General features: G+C 33.8%; 2 protein-coding genes across 2 annotated transcripts in view; both read right to left on the bottom strand.

Moving 5' to 3' along the window:
- Positions 1 to 16,873, bottom strand: part of LOC149477284 (retinaldehyde-binding protein 1-like) — a 171,195-nt gene that overhangs the window by 130,009 nt on the left and 24,313 nt on the right. The window lies entirely within an intron of this gene.
- pds5 (cohesin associated factor B pds5) overlaps positions 1 to 16,873 on the bottom strand; it is a 35,546-nt gene that overhangs the window by 13,770 nt on the left and 4,903 nt on the right. The window contains exons 3-10 of the mRNA XM_089710772.1: positions 7,797 to 7,991; positions 4,888 to 5,078; positions 4,241 to 4,448; positions 2,904 to 3,950; positions 2,370 to 2,547; positions 1,764 to 1,952; positions 629 to 722; positions 210 to 393 (exon numbers count right to left, since the gene is read on the bottom strand). Of these exons, the coding sequence (XP_089566898.1) occupies positions 210 to 393; positions 629 to 722; positions 1,764 to 1,952; positions 2,370 to 2,547; positions 2,904 to 3,950; positions 4,241 to 4,448; positions 4,888 to 5,078; positions 7,797 to 7,991 (2,286 nt within the window). The remainder of the gene's footprint in view (positions 1 to 209; positions 394 to 628; positions 723 to 1,763; positions 1,953 to 2,369; positions 2,548 to 2,903; positions 3,951 to 4,240; positions 4,449 to 4,887; positions 5,079 to 7,796; positions 7,992 to 16,873) is intronic.

Here is a 16,873-nt window from a genome sequence, read left to right as displayed (position 1 = left end):
CACAATGTTTGTCCTCAATGGACTCCTAAACCACTTAACCGATTATAATAAAATTCGCACACCATGTGCAGTTCGATCCAACTTGAGAGATAGGATAGTTTAAACATGTAGGTACCACGGGCGAAGCCGGGGCGGACCGCTAGTATTATATAAATTATTTTTTTCCGTACATATTCTATTCCCATACCTTAATACTAGATTCAACTCACCTTCCTAGAGACAATATTCTTTATATGCACGGGGAAATTATCGGGCAGATTGTGTGCAATATGGCCGAGTGTGACTATCGCCGTCCTGTAGTGTTCAGATTGAGGACTGAGCGTCGTTTTTAACGTTTCCAATATTTCCGTGAATATTTGTGACCTCTGTTCTGGTACGTTGACGAATAGACATCTGAAAATAAAAATAAAGTTTTATTATAAAATAATAATTTATTATGTTTCTTTATACTATATTATAATCTGTATGCTGCTTTTTGACATAATTTACCAAAAATACATAACGTCAAAGTATGTAAAGATGTGTTAAAACCTACAAATGGCATAAACAAATAATTAAATAACACAATAAAAATAATTATATAATTGAATTTTTTATTTATACGTCTTTTAATTACAATTTTACATACCTGACTGCATTTTTCGCCTGTTTCGGTGTACCAACTTCAGCATATGCTTTGCATAGGGAAATCAATTTCGGGAATAACGACGAGCAGGCTTCACCTGTTTTAATAATTAATGTGTTAGTTACATAAATAATTAACTTTGGAGACATTCTGAAATTCATATAAAGCCATACAAAATATTAGAATTTATTTGTCCTTGATTTTTCGCCTATATTATATGTATATTTATGATCTGTTAACGGATTTCGAAAAAGATTTATTCAGTACTAGCGACCCGCCCCGGCTTCGCACGGGTGCAATGCTGATACTAACACTACAGAAAAACTGTGAACGTTGTACATATATAAAAACATAGCGGCCCGCTCCGGCTTCGCACGGGTATAAAATAGATAGCCGGATCGCCGCAAACGCTACGTCCCGCAATTTTTAAATCTGTAATATCTTCGAAAATATTCACTTAAATCATACGGTGTAAAGGGCCATATAAATCTATATTAAATGAACATTGTATTCAAGGTATTTAATTGGTTAAGGATTAATGCTGTATTGGTTAAAATCGCATCGAAAATTAGCCATTATTTGTCGTAAAAAGTAAATGACAAAAAAAAGTTATTGTGGGTTATCCATAAGAGATAGACATATACCATCGCGGACTTTTCTGTAGACCTTTTTAATGTGTATAATACTTAGTACATTATTTTTATAAAACTCGTAGGGTTCAGCCTGCGTTTGCAATGTAAGCGGAAAAAATATAATTTTTTACGACATCACATTAGAAACCTCAAAAATAACAGTACTTCTCCACTATTTAATGGATGTTATTATACACATAAACCTTCCTCTTGAATCACTCTATCTATTAAAAAAAACCGCATCAAAATCCGTTGCGTAGTTTCAAAGATTTAAGCGTACAAAGGGACATAGGGACATAGGGACAGGGAAAGCGACTTTGTTTTATACTATGTAGTGATGTTCATTATCGTGATTGCTGACGCTATAACACTTGCAAAAAGTATAGTCACTTAAATGGTGAAAAAAATGGAGCTAATTTACAAATTACAATTTGAATATCAAACCAATATGTAAGTAACACCTTCTTATAAACATTTATTTATATCAAATTTTTTATTTTACATACCTAAAGGCCGATATTTCCCGAGGAAAGTCAGGGCAGCCAGTATATGCGGTGCTATCGTTTCATCATCTAATTCCAATAGAGAAGTGAGTCGATTGAGAACGTCCTCGTGTAAGAAATGTGCGGGGAACACGAATGAGAGCATCACAAGCAGTTTCAGACCACGTTCCGCTGCCTTTTTTATATCTATGCCTGTTGGGAAAATGTTTTATTGTATTTATGATATTTTTTCTTTGGAAAATAAGGTTTTATACATTAGTCTGGAAATGAGGATAATTTTGGGAACATAATTAATTAACATTGTCTTATAAAGTCACTATAAACTGTACACAAACACATAGTTTTGGTAGATCTCGTCGCCAATGGGCAAAAAAGAATTGTTAGCATTGTCTCCGCCTACATCATTAAGGCTGACTAATAAGAAAAACAATACACAAATATTTAATCTTACATAATGGGACAACAACATAATAGTTCTTTCATAATAATCAAAAATTTAAAATATATTAATCTAATTTAATAAAGATATTGTCAAAATCAGTTGTGGTCCACCATCACTGAGCTGACTCGTTCCAGATGTACAGACAGACAAACACTCAAACAACTGACCGCACTCCTCCGCTATTGAAGTGTCTGTCCCCCGGACAGCTCCCTCCACATAGCCGACCAGTATCAGTAGTGAGTCGTGGTCCACCATCACTGAGCTAACTCGTTCTAGAAGCATCTTCACTGTGTTGTAGTATATGTTCGTCATTACTGGCTGGCCGAGCTTTTTGAGCACGCTAGACTGAAAAATTTACGAATTATTTTATTAATATACTATGTATGACACTCGGTTTTCAAGAATTTTCAATCTAAATTTCCTTCAAAACAGTTAATTTAAGAGTTTCAGCGTAAAAGACAGACAGCCTAGAATTAACAAGAAAATTATTTGCTGACAAACAAAATATTAAGGTCTCTATTTTAAATTAAAACAATATTAAATAACTTGACTGATGTTATGAACGGCATTTGAAAACAGAACTCTCTAATTATTTCGTAAAAAATAAATTAACCAATCCTATTTCCAATAAAAAAGAATTATTGGCAAATAAATGTATTTGGATTTGATAAAATCTATGCACAAAATAGATGCATACTCACAGTGGTACGGACGCAGACTTCGCAACTAACATTCGGGTTGAGTATCGTCTCCATTCCTTGTAGTAACTCTGGAGCTTTCTTCATATGTTCCGAGAATTGATTCAAAAACTCTTGCGCCTTAACCGACTCGGGCAAAAACTTTGAACTTATATGTAACACTTTCGTCATCATTTCCTTTTGAACGGCTGGCGTTGGCGGCCTTCTATGTAATTCTACCCACTCCGCGACTGTCCTTCGCACAGCTAACTGATGTTTTTGCAACTCTATGAACGCCTTTGTGGCATTATCGTCGACATTTGACATTAAATAGTACAATTTCTTCATCCGAACTTGAGGGGGCAATGTATACGGTACTAGGGAAGTGTTCAATAGCCTTTCCACTAATAACCTGTCTTCGATTGCTGTCATGTAGTATCCATGTAATATTTTGTCTTTTATCCATTGTGCCGCTTTTTCCGTAGCGGGCGGCACGCTTTCTTCTGTCAAGAATTTCTTGTAAATCATCGCCAGACCGGACATGGCTTCTTTCCTTATTTTGAACTTCTTATCTAATGTTCTTTCTCTTACGAAATGGAGTAAATCCTCAGATTCGGCGACCGCTTGGAAGTCTCTTTGTGCCGTTGCAATAATGGCCATAACGACTTCGTATCTGACTTGTTCGTGGGCATCATGTTGCCTCATTTTAAGCGTCTCAGTTATATCTTTTCTCAAATCCGGGTGATGCACCAGAAAGTGCATGCAATATTGGACGCATTTGATTCGTATCGGTACTGAGATGTCATTGAATCTTCCTAAAAACGCTCGCCATAAAGCCGGATATTGCTTGGCAAGCTCTGACATTGGTTCCGAGAACATTCTAGCTAATAACGCGACCGCACTGAGCCTCTCTTGAAACTGTGCGGATTTCAGTTTGCATTCGAGCTGCGGCAGAACCGACAGCAGAACTGATGGACAACATTGGTTCAGTTCATAGATTAATTCGTACACTTTTGAAAATATTGAGAGACTCTTTTCTTCTTTGCCGAGGATTAGGACGTGGTTGAAGAACTGGAAAGTTAAAAAGACTATGTATTATCAAGATTATGTATTATTTTGACCATTTCACTGTAGTTCTAAAAATTTCAATATCTCAAAAGTTATTAAATGTTTTAATATTATTTATGCCTGCCACAATTTTAGACATTCTTTGTTACAAGTAAATATGCATTCATTAATTTGTTCGGCATATCCCCATTTTTCAGACATCATTACCCTACATATTTGTTACCTATTCAACCTAATCCAGTGTTCTACTCGATTTTTATCAAACAATTATAACACTATACTGTATAACTTACCGCTTGTATATACGGCTCCAACGTGTCACTAGTTTTGACAATAAGCTCTTTAGCCAGCGCGTACGCATGTTTGTGTTCCCTTTTGTTTGGCTCCACTAGGTTTATGAGAATCACGTTAAGCAATTCGTTTGAAACCACGTCTGATTCTGTTATAAGTGGACATAGCACGTCCAGCATGAAGGATTTCACTTTTGTTGAGTGTTCCGAACTGAAATAAAGGTATTTTGAATTAATATTATAATCTTTTAACAGTCTTACCAGTACATTTTAGACTTTTTCAATGAATTTTTTAAAATTGTAAAGGCGACGTAAAGCTTTGATAGTAAAAGAAAACGTGATTGGACAACGGCCTACTATAAATACTACGATAAATGAAACATCATAGCCATGAACTATACACACTGTTTTTAAGTAATTAGATAAGATAGAGAAAACAACTAGAACATAAAAATGCTTTCATGATTTTAGTGTAAACTGTAAGCTTCTTTAACGATTTCTATATATAGAAAATACTAATCCCACATAATATTATGTATCTTTGTAATTTAAGCAACTTTTCATCACTACTATGCCTCGATAAGTAATTATAGTAAGGTAATGATGAAATGTAGTTAGATAACTACCATCAGAAAACAATAAACACTCACTTGACAATCTTGAACATGAGCGCGAACAGAGCGCAGAATATCTCCTGACAGTCTTCCAATTCAAAGCACATATTAAAAGACTTGACGTACGCCAAGTTTTCCAAAAGATAGAAGTATCTTTTGAACGCCGGATCCTTGGGGTCGCGTAGACCTTGTAACTGATTGATCAGGAATAGAAATATTGTCTTCACCTGTGGATGAATTATGTAGTTAGTGTCAAAGTTTCGATAGATAAAAAATTTACAGTTAAAAAAATACTAAAAAAAACACGATAAAAATAATTAATGAAATGGTCCTTGATAAGTGTACCTACAAAGTTTGAATTAAGGGTGCACTCACACACATCAGTCACCGTCAAGTCACCGATGACTGGTCGGTGACGGTTTGTGTACGTATCCACAAACACCAGTCACCGTCATGTTGTCCGTCAGTCACGTCGCCGGTTTGACTGAATCATTGAACACATACATCAGGTTAGTGAGTGATTAGACGTGTGTCACGCTAGAGAACATGTAGCAATTGACGGTAGCACGACGCTGACTGAACTGAGACGTGACGGCACCGGGTGAGTGGGGATAAAAGTATGATACATGTATGGAAAGATTATTTGACGTGCCTGACCGGGGACGTCACTGATAGATTTCGTGCCGGCGACTGTCGTGTGGGAACAGAGTCATACTAGAACTATTGATACATATTTTTTTTTAATCCTGTCCGGTGACGTTCCGTGACGGTGACTGATGTGTGTGAGTGCACCCTAAATCTGTCCGTTTAAGGGTGCACTCACACACATCAGTCACCGTCACGGCACGTCACCGGACAGGATTAAAAAAAAATATGTATCAATAGTTCTAGTATGACTCTGTTCCCACACGACAGTCGCCGGCACGAAATCTATCAGTGACGTCACCGGTCAGGCACGTCAAATAATCTTTCCATACATGTATCATACTTTTATCCCCACTCACCCGTCGCCGTCACGTCTCAGTTCAGTCAGCGTCGTGCTACCGTCAATAATTGCTACATGTTCTCTAGCGTGACACACGTCTAATCACTGACTAACCTGATGTATGTGTTCAATGATTCAGTCAAACCGGCGACGTGACTGACGGACAACATGACGGTGACTGGTGTTTGTGGATACGTACACAAACCGTCACCGATCAGTCATCGGTGACTTGACGGTGACTGATGTGTGTGAGTGCACCCTTAAGTGGGTCAAAATCTGACCGGAGTCGGTTAATTAAAGCATTGGTATAACTTATAAGGACACAAAAAATAAATACATAATACAGTAAAATAGGCGAAATTATTTAGCATAATACTATCGATCCTTTATTGAAAGAAAATTCATATTGTTATTGATGATGTATGAAGAAAACTAATTAATTATTATTAGTAGGGTGAGTATTGTTTGAGGTGATGTTTGTTTAACAACGTAAACCTATAATTGAAAGGCGAATCGATCCTTCTAGAAAACGGACAGCGCATGTTATTGGTGTCATTCTTTGTTAAAATACAGAAAAACTGCGATATATTAAACGGTATAATAAAACTCTGTTGACTTTTGAATTTCCCTTAGGTACATTCTGTCTATATCTTTAAATTAATGAATAATTTGAACATCAGAAAAAAAACCTATTACATAATCTGCTAATAAACATTACTAATATCTAATACATAAATATAAGAAAATAACAATAAGTTATTCAAGCGAGAGCTCCCGTCAAGATTTTTCTAGAATCTGATAATGGAAGCTTTTAGTTTGACTTGTAACATTCATTGTTCCTTAATGTAACTCGAACCAATGGTTAAGCACAACAATATGTTAGTTAAGCTTATTTTGTACTATTCATTTACGAGATATAAAATTATTCGATATTCCTAATACACTTCATGTGTATTTACGAATTATAAACCTTATCTTGTTAGCATTAGGGTATAAAATACAATAAGTTCTAATCAATTTTCCATATTTCAACTATCGTATTCGGGGAACTCAGACAAATATGATTATTACGAGACCAATATCACAGTCAGGTAGACGTGGGCACGCCCAAAGCAAACATTTATGTCTATGCCAAATATTTTTTGTGTCTAAATAAAAATAGACATTTTTAGTAATGAATAAAAATCTGCACAATGTAGACAATGGGCGCAGCGTCAATGCAGACAAAAGCTAGTTATTTAAATAAAAATATAGGTCACGTTGATATACCTACCTACTGTTATAGGTAACACTATAACGCTATAATAATTACTGCAAGGAAGAGATCGATACATTCAATGCGAACTGAAACACGTGTGATGTTGTAAATACTTAAACGCATACAATTGTTGCTTTAATCTTAACGGGTCACTTTTAGTAGCAATTTACGGTTGCATTATTCAATACGAATGACCTAGTTAGACTCACTGCTCTGTCTGAGCTTTTGTGCGCTTCAGGTACGCTGAATTAAAAACACTAAATGTGGTTTTGCTATTCTTATTTGTGTAGCTCCACACAAATTGAATGTAAAAAAGATGTTGTTGTTATATGTGAAAAAGGGTTTTACGTCTTTATTTGTTAATTTTTATACTAATTCGATTAAAATTTAAAATTTACTTGAAAACAAAAACATATTTGGACATGATTACCCAATTCAATAAATATGATCTATCTTTAACATCTAGTTCTTTTCAAATTACAATAATTAACTGCATAATATTCCGAATCACCTAGAGTCTAGAGAATCTATTATAATATATCCTTAGGTACTATAAAAAAATTTCATGAAAAATGATAAGTGTTGACTAGTCTATCGCTCCGAATCTCCGATATAAAAAATCCCTATAAAATCACACACAAAACATCACATACTACAATCCAACCAATCAACCACCTTTACCCGAGTAATCTACCAACATACCTGTTCCTGATCTTTGTACGGTGCCTCCGGCGCGTACACCCTCAGCACGTCCGCTATACAGCAAGCTATCAGCAGCTGAACATCCCTCGAAGGGTGTGTGAGAAAGAACTCGTCGGCCAGGTGCAGAGCCAGCGGTATATACTGCTGGTACATGCCCTCATCTTGGCCGAGACCTTGCAGCGTGTGCGCGAGCGCCTACAAACAATAAATGAGTTTGGTAACCATGGCAACGGTTACTCAACGGCTAGTGTGTTACCAGGGCAATGGGGTTATGTGTGCCCATGCCGGGTGTATGAAATTGTGGTATTGTTGCAAGTTATTTTGTGAGCAGTTCCCGTGTAACCATGGCAACGTGTACGACGTGTATGTGTGTGACGTGTACATGTGCGACGTGTACGCGTTCGACGTGTACATATAAGAGTTCATGTTAGGTGTTGTGTTACGTTATTTATTCATGGTAAACATTTTTTTGCAACAGATATGAATCAATATGGTGCCGAGATACTGTCATCATTTTGCTGGCAACGGTTGCGGAATTATTGAAAAGTTCTAGCTCGAGCGTCGACAACATTTAATCAAAGATTTCGTGCAATATTATTGATCATCTGCTGCTTAACAAAATATATACCATAAATATGAGGCTTTATCGTTAATTGTTCCCATTATACCAAGACAGTGGAGTCATGTATACCCACGTTATTATCACAATATACAGATACATACAGTAAGGAAACTTCATACAAAATGTTCGAAATGGCTCCCCCCCCATCAAGCGTGTTTACAAGGGTATTGAGGGGTATCGATAGTAGCGGGTGACACATCCACAGATTTTGAATATAGTATGGAAAAAAGTTTAAAGTGATGTCAATTCACATTAAATAAATATCGATTGTTTCAGTTTGTAGCCCTTTCAATAAATAGATATATTTGTAAATACCATATCTGACTACAAGTTAAAAAGAGACTATTTTTTAATTTCTATAGATATGGCAGTATGAGTTTTATATTATGTTGACATATTTTCTATCAAAATGATAGCTACAAATAGTACCTATTAGGAGTCCAGTCTGTTTAAAGATCGCATCTATTTTTTACGCAATCTAGAAGAGCACGAAAATATAAAAAAAGGAAACCTTAAAAAAATCTTGTTTAAATTTATGTGCATAATTACGTAAATATTAGGGAAGAAAAAGATAGATATTATAATTATTGTATTTTTATCGATACGTGGCGTCTCCACTTTGTCAAGCACTAAGCCTGTCAAACTATTTTCTTTTTCTTCCTAAAACAAAAAGGTAGAGGTTCTATGCTCGTATAATAATAATTTTAATTTATTTTTGCATATTTTGTGTTTTTTAATTTAATTTAATTTATCGTTTTAAAAATAATTTAGTAGGTATACCTACATACAAGTATTGTAAATTCTGGTTTAAAATAATTATTGAATATATGTATAATACAAATATCAAGCATTATAAATAATTTAGGTACATTAAATAGCCTTCGGCGTCCATAACAAAACTAGATTTCGAAATATAGCACTGATAAAAACGTATTTACTTTTACAAGCTGTATTAATTCGGATTGTTTCTTCTTGTAAATTCATATTTAGGCTACACCATTTTTGTATTTTAACGGGTTTTAATCTCCAAATTACCACAAAATCAACTGTGAAAAAAAGCAAACAGAAATATACAGGCCGAATTGATAACCTTCTCCTTTATTTTTCAAGTCGGTTAAATATCAAAAAGTAACAGCCCTATAGCTATACGTCATAATTTCATGGGGGGGATATGTACGTAGTATATATCTGTCAACTGTGTTATTATCGTCGCATTTTATTATATGGGTTATGTATGCCCACGTTGTTATTGTGGTTTAGCTGCCGATAATTTATTCTCAGTTCTCGTGTAACCACGGCAACGGGGCTAATGTGTTCGCTTACTGGACTGGAAGGTATTATAATATTATGGGTGACAAATTGACAAGACAGCGCCGCCGGGAATCTGTTTTTAGAGACCTTGTAAGCATAGCGACAGAGCTAGCTGAAGCTTCGTTGCTATGTGTTAGGCCAAATTATATTATACCTATAATAGAGCAGGTTTGTAAGCCGAAAATTTTAGATTCAATTTTCTCTAGTGTCTACTGCCTAATACTCTAATACTCAATACTCAACATAGAATAATAAGTTGGAGTCTTTTCTGAGTTGTGGTGATGTATAAGTGCCTTTAAGAACACATACAAGGCAATACGAATTAATTCAGGCAGAAGGCTTTAGTACAATACGAGTATCCATAAGATACAATGTTTCATTGTATGGAAGCTAAAAGGTTTCAAGTGCCTATTATGTCGTTTTATACTGCTCCCTTAGTTGTGAAAAGAATCAAACTATTTATCATCTATACTACATAATTTGTTTGATACATAATACGTATATAATGTTCGTTAAATAAGATCTAATCTATTCGGAAGTGGGCCGTTCAAACATAATATTATCGTTGAATGTAATAAATATTATAAGAATTGAAATAGCAATCATACATTATCCAAACATTAGATTTTAAATATGTAAATAAAATAGAAGAGATTTTATCAATTGCACCGATTCTTTTTACATTGTGAAATAAGTATGAAAAAAGATCTTCTGAGTACTATTTCACAACGCTTGCACGATTCAAACAATATACAATCAGTACAGGATGCATAAATATATCAAGATATGAACAAATAAGACACTACAGTATTGTCGTTCTCATTATCACGATCATTCAAAGAGCAAAGTGGAAATCTATACTTATATTATACTCTATAAAGTATAGACTATAGACTATTAGAAAGCTGGATGTATTAACTATTAATGTTTGTCACTCAATCACGCCAAAACCACAGAATGGATTTTGATAAAACATGGCAATAGAGCAGCTTATGAACCAACTACCTGTTAAACATAAAAAGCTATAAGAATACTAGATTTCCTCTGCGGGTAAAACCACGAAGCATAGCAAGTATTTTAACTATCAAAATAACATAGATACCTTTTCATGTTATTGAAATTTAATACTCAATTATTAAGCACCTTAACAAAATATCAACGAGAGCTGTTCCATAATAAAATAGATGTATAAAATTGAACGTAAAGAGCCAACTTAACGCTACAAAATACAGACATTAATCAATAAAAATATAATAGAGACGCAGAGCGCGTGAGCCAACTTCTTTGATGTAGAAATCCGATTTATAAAACGTACTTACATCAAAAGCTTCGCATATTCACAAGTGAATAGATTATAGGCCAGTGGAAATTAACATTAAATTCGCAAAGCACGATGTAGATTTGAATTTTTGGTATGTTGTTTAAGAAGGTAGAAATAGATTTTTAAAGAATTGAAACTGAGAGCATATAAAATCATAAAAAGAATAATACTTTTTCATTTGCAGGATAGGTAATTAACAAAATTACAAAATTTGGGAAAGTAGGAAAAAAGATTATACGCAAATAATAAACTGCGAAAATTTTGAACTTTTTTCACTTTTTGCTCTAAAATTCATAAACTATGCGTTTCCGACAAGTATCATTCAGTACATAAATTAAGGTTATTAAATTTTCTACAACTTTATTTTATGACCTTCTCATAGAACGAGCGGTTTTGCCAATATTTTGGTTCAAACGGGAGCAAAACTAAAAATTTGAAAATTTCGGGAAAAACTGACTATCTTTGAAAGGCCACAGCTTAGTTGTTATAAGGTTTAGAGAGCTGCGGTTAGGCTTAAATTGTTGCAAATTTAATTATCTTTGTAATTTTGTTAATTACCTATCCTGCAAATGAAAAAGTATTATCCTTTTTATTATTTTATATGCCCTCAGTTTCAATTCTTTAAAAATCTATTTCTACCTTCTTTTTGTTTTTCAGATATTGTGAGTGAACTATTTGTCTCACAGACTTTGTTCTATGCTCTAATGAAAGAAAATTAAATGCACTACAATTTTATTATACGACTTTCTCATAGAACGAGCGGTTTTTGCCAATATTTTGCTTCAAACGGGAGCAAAACTAAAAATTTCAATATTTCCGGAAAAATGAACCATCTTCGAATGGCCACAGTTTAGTCGTTATAAGGTTTAGAGAGCTGCGGTTAGGCTTAAATTGTTGCAAATTTAATAACCTTAATTTATGTACTGAATCATACTTGTCGGAAACGCATAGTTTATGACTTTTAGAGCAAAAAGTGAAAAAAGTCCAAAATTTTCGCAGTTTATCACGTGGTGCGCAGCGAGCACAACTTTTTCGAAGTTGCAAATTGGGATTTACATCACCCTAACTGATCCAAACAACATACCAAAAATTCAAATCTACATCGTGCTTTGCGAATTTAGGGTTTTTTAGTGTCGATTTCTACTGGCCTATTAGCAATACGTTGAGTTAGGTCATGACCACGTTTCTATACATTTATAAAGGCAATATTGAGATGCAAAGAACGTATCGTAAATAACTACGTTTTTAATAATAAATTCCATCATATAGATATTTAAAATATTCAATATAGACTACAAGCCCGCATATGGAAAAAATATGGGTCAAATGAACCACCACGGGACATATCTAGTACGAAAGAAGAGCAAAAAATAATAAGATTCATCACTATGCCGTCACTTGTAAGCTGTCCAACTGAGTGCAGATGAGAATTCAAAAGTACAGGTAGACTCGGTAAATTTTGGTCATATATTTTTGTACGGCATTCTTAACCATCGATAGATCCATTAAAAATAATAAGAAACCGCTCAGTGCCGTACAAAAATGTGGGTCCACCAAGTCGGAATTTTTATTTAATTTCCGAGAGTTACCGGGGGTAAATTTGGTCATTTGACCATGTACGGCATCTGTGTCATACGATTGCTATACTGCTTTTAATCCATTATTCCGCAACGCCGTACAAAAATCATGGGGACAAGGGGAAAAAATCGAGAGTTGTAATCCCCTCTCTTTCCCCACTCCAGGGGGTCATTTGACACAACACGAAATAAATTTATTTTTAAAGTATTTTATGCATAGATAATATTTTTTCATGTGCCGTACATTTTCGTTGGTTCAAAGGGGAAAAATCTGAAAAAGAAAAAATCCATATAACGAAATGTTTGCTTTATATTTTTCTAATAAAATATAAATATACATTAATATTAAGAAGCTCGAGGTGGTTAATTATCACCTTGGAAAGTCGGAGTCAAGTGGAATGGACTCCGTTAAATTGATGAACTAATAAAAAAGCTATGAACGAAAAGATGTGAATTATATTCAATCAGCCCATGAATACAGGTAAAGTCACAAGCAAATGCTAGTAATATATACATATTCAAAATGTACAAGTAAAGCGCTTTCAAATGATACCAAACACGGCATATTTATCTTAACTTTATTTTTTTACTCTGTATGTTTTGTCCGCTAGAGGGCGCCACATTAGATTTTGTGAAACCCCATATAGCCTTTAGCTAGCTGGTTACTGATTATCCAGTGAACAATTCAGACGCTTCTAATGATATGTCATTTGTCGAATTCTGATAAGTAGTTTAGAAGTTACGAGGGAATAGATGAACATACATACATGACCTGTCAAAACCATAACCCTCCTTTTGCTTTGCCGTAGTTGGGTAAAAATATGTTAATGCCGTACTGTATCAAATGGCCATAAAGCACCCTTAAAATTGTAGCTTTCGTCGCTTTCATCAGCCTAAAAGATGTGGTCTGCACAAAAATGTACGGCATCGTTTTTTCCTAATTTATCTATGTTAATACTATTTAAAACAACGAATAAAGTGTAGAAAACTATTATATTTCATTAATCTACGATGTTTAAACTTTAACAAAATTTCTGGGTTTGCATTTCTCTATAACTTTTTTTAGAACGGTTTCTTTTGAACGGCAATACTATACAACAATTGAATTTTACAATATCATGTTAAAAAAAAAGTTCCCGTACAGGGTCAAATGACCTTACAGCTCTTTATATCAAGAATTCGATGAAATTAAGATGATTATTGGTATACATTTAAAAGAACAATTATTTTTTGACGGCATTGCTTTTAATAGTACTTTTGAGTGCTAGATAATGTTTTGGAACCGAAGCCGTACTTAGTCAAATGACCCCCTGGAGTGGGGAAAGAGAGGGGATTACAACTCTCGATTTTTTCCCCTTGTCCCCATGATTTTTGTACGGCGTTGCGGAATAATGGATTAAAAGCAGTATAGCAATCGTATGACACAGATGCCGTACATGGTCAAATGACCAAATTTACCCCCGGTAACTCTCGGAAATTAAATAAAAATCCCGACTTGGTGGACCCACATTTTTGTACGGCACTGAGCGGTTTCTTATTATTTTTAATGGATCTATCGATGGTAAAGAATGCCGTACAAAAATATATGACCAAAATTTACCGAGTCTACCTGTACTTTTGAATTCTCATCTGCACTCAGTTGGACAGCTTACAAGTGACGGCATAGTGATGAATCTTATTATTTTTTGCTCTTCTTTCGTACTAGATATCGCTGTCCTAGTTCAACAGTAAGATATCTTAAAAAAAAACAATATTGAGATAAGTTTTGTTTCATGTGAAAAATTCGCTCTTCTGTCTGGTTCAAAACTCAGATATTTGTAAAACGCAACCAAAGTGCCCAAATTTAAATGTCTCACTGGCATATTTTTAACGACCTTTAGTTCAAGAATCTGACATCTTAAGATATCTTACAAAGTCAGGAAGATTTTTACTTTTCTTTTATTTCTACACAGAGACATCTTCAAATGTCCTTATATGGAATTATAAAAACATTTCTATGTTGAGACATCTAACTGCCAAAAAAAATTAAAATCAGCCAAAAAAACTGGTTAACCTTATACAGTCAATGAAATAGGTTACCAACAGATTTATGACTGGAAAAAACTGTCTAAAATGGTGAAAAATTTCAGCTCAGACGAAAATGGTCAAAAAATTGTATGGGGTGACATCAAATGTATCCAAGTAAAAATATACCGGCCGAATTGATAACCTCGTCCTTTTTTTTGAAGGCGGTTAAAAAAAGAAGATCCATACAAATTTGGCTACAAAATCTTCGCTTCACAAAGTCGCTTTCTCTGTCCCTATCTCCCTTTGTATGCTTAAATCTTTAAAAGTTAAAACTACGCAACGGATTTTGATGCGATTTTTTTTAATAGATAGAGTGATTCAAGAGGAAGGTTTTAGTATATAATTTATTAGGTTTTAGACAAAGCGGGCGAAGCCGCGGGCGGTAAGCAAGTAATAGTTAAACTGACTTGTGCAAAAATAATAATAAGATTTTAACTTATAATATGAGACTGATTTGTGCAATTAAGATACTAGGTATAATAAATAATACATTACAAGCAAACTATTTCTCAGTTTTTAATTAATTTTCCTATCCCGTTACCAAACATTTCCGCGGATTTAGTCGGACAACTTACATTCTCAAATATCGATGTACTGTAATACTGAGATATCTTAAAATTGTGTCGATCTCAGTGGATTTTCCATAAATTTGGAAGCTTGGTTGGATAAATCTTAAGTATTTCTTAAACAAAACAAAAAACAATAACTCTATGAGTTACAATATAAACTTAATTTTTAATAAACCATTTTAGAGACAACATTAAAAATACAAAACATGTTTTATTTAGTCTGAGTTCAATATAAGGTTATCTTACTATTAAAAGCCTTAAAACTAATATTCAAATTATTTTATTAATATTGAAATATAAATAACTCCGTAACACATTAAACCAAACTATAGTTTTAAAAAATCAACCACATTTCAATTAACAACGAGTGAATTAATGACACTAAAATCATAAAAGTATGAATAACTCAAAACATACTTTGTTCAAAATATCTTACTGTTGAACTAGGGCAGCGATATGTCCCGTGGTGGTTCATTTGACCCATATTTTTTTCATATGCGGGCTTGTAGTCTAATAGAATCATCAAGCAAAAACAAGCAAGCATTTTAGAAAATGAAATTCTTCAAGTCCCCTGCATAAAAATAATTAATAGGTAATTCTTTATGTGTCTCTCATATTTCAACAAGATCATAAATTAAGTTTCAGTTAAACAGGTAGAATAAATATATAAACAGACGAAACAGCAACTAGAACCCAACATTAAATACATTATATGTATGTACAATAAACATCTGGAAAGTTCCATTAATTATATTGACGAGACAATATTTACAAGGTGTCCACACCGTAACTTGCTACATTACGATTTCATCCAGACAGCCAGCAGCCTTCGTGTTGAAAATCAATGCTAAAAGGTTTTATCGAGTTTTATTGGCCGCTAAGGAATCATAAGTATTCAGGTTGCAATTCATAAACGATAAGTAAGTATACTCTAAATTTATTACGCCGAACGTAGATAAGATAATAAATAAATATTAATTCATCAATTATATTATATGGAATGTAATCTTACGTTAATAATGATTGATTTTCTATTTACACCCATATTTGGGGTTTCTAGCATGCGTCATGCTTAATAGCCGCGTACCTAATACATTTAAAAAAATACAAAAAATTCTTCTCAACCCAGGTAGAAATTAGAACGATATCCCTGTATTTATCTAATAAGGTTACCGTATGGTATAATTATTATTAACCTATACGTAAAGATAACATAGTATCTAAACATAAAAATACGGATAAAACTCAATATAGCCAAATCAATAAAATAACCATATAAAAGAAATTTGCCTGGCGGAGATGGCTTAGAGCCATAAGGCCGCCATTTGTACATTATTAATGGTTTTGTTTTACTTTTATTTTATAAGATCTTGTACAATAAACACTAAATAAATAAATAAAACAAGAGAGTTACAAAAAAACTACAGAATGTAAAAATAACGTTACCACTGGAACATACAGATGTTCAAACTAAACGAATATGCAATTCGTATGAAATATAAAACGAAGCGCGAAGTTAGCAAAATATAATATTACATTCATTTCGAATAAGCCAATATACTACTGATATTGAGTTTTTTTTTTCTGATAAATTGATATTCATTATTATG

This window comes from Colias philodice, chromosome 25 (genome assembly GCF_061535455.1).
Source record: "Colias philodice isolate Cphi_HAF_F1 chromosome 25, ilColPhil1 Martin Lab GWU primary, whole genome shotgun sequence".
NCBI classification, from domain to species: Eukaryota; Metazoa; Arthropoda; class Insecta; order Lepidoptera; family Pieridae; genus Colias; species Colias philodice.
This window is presented reverse-complemented; position numbering and strand designations above follow the sequence as displayed.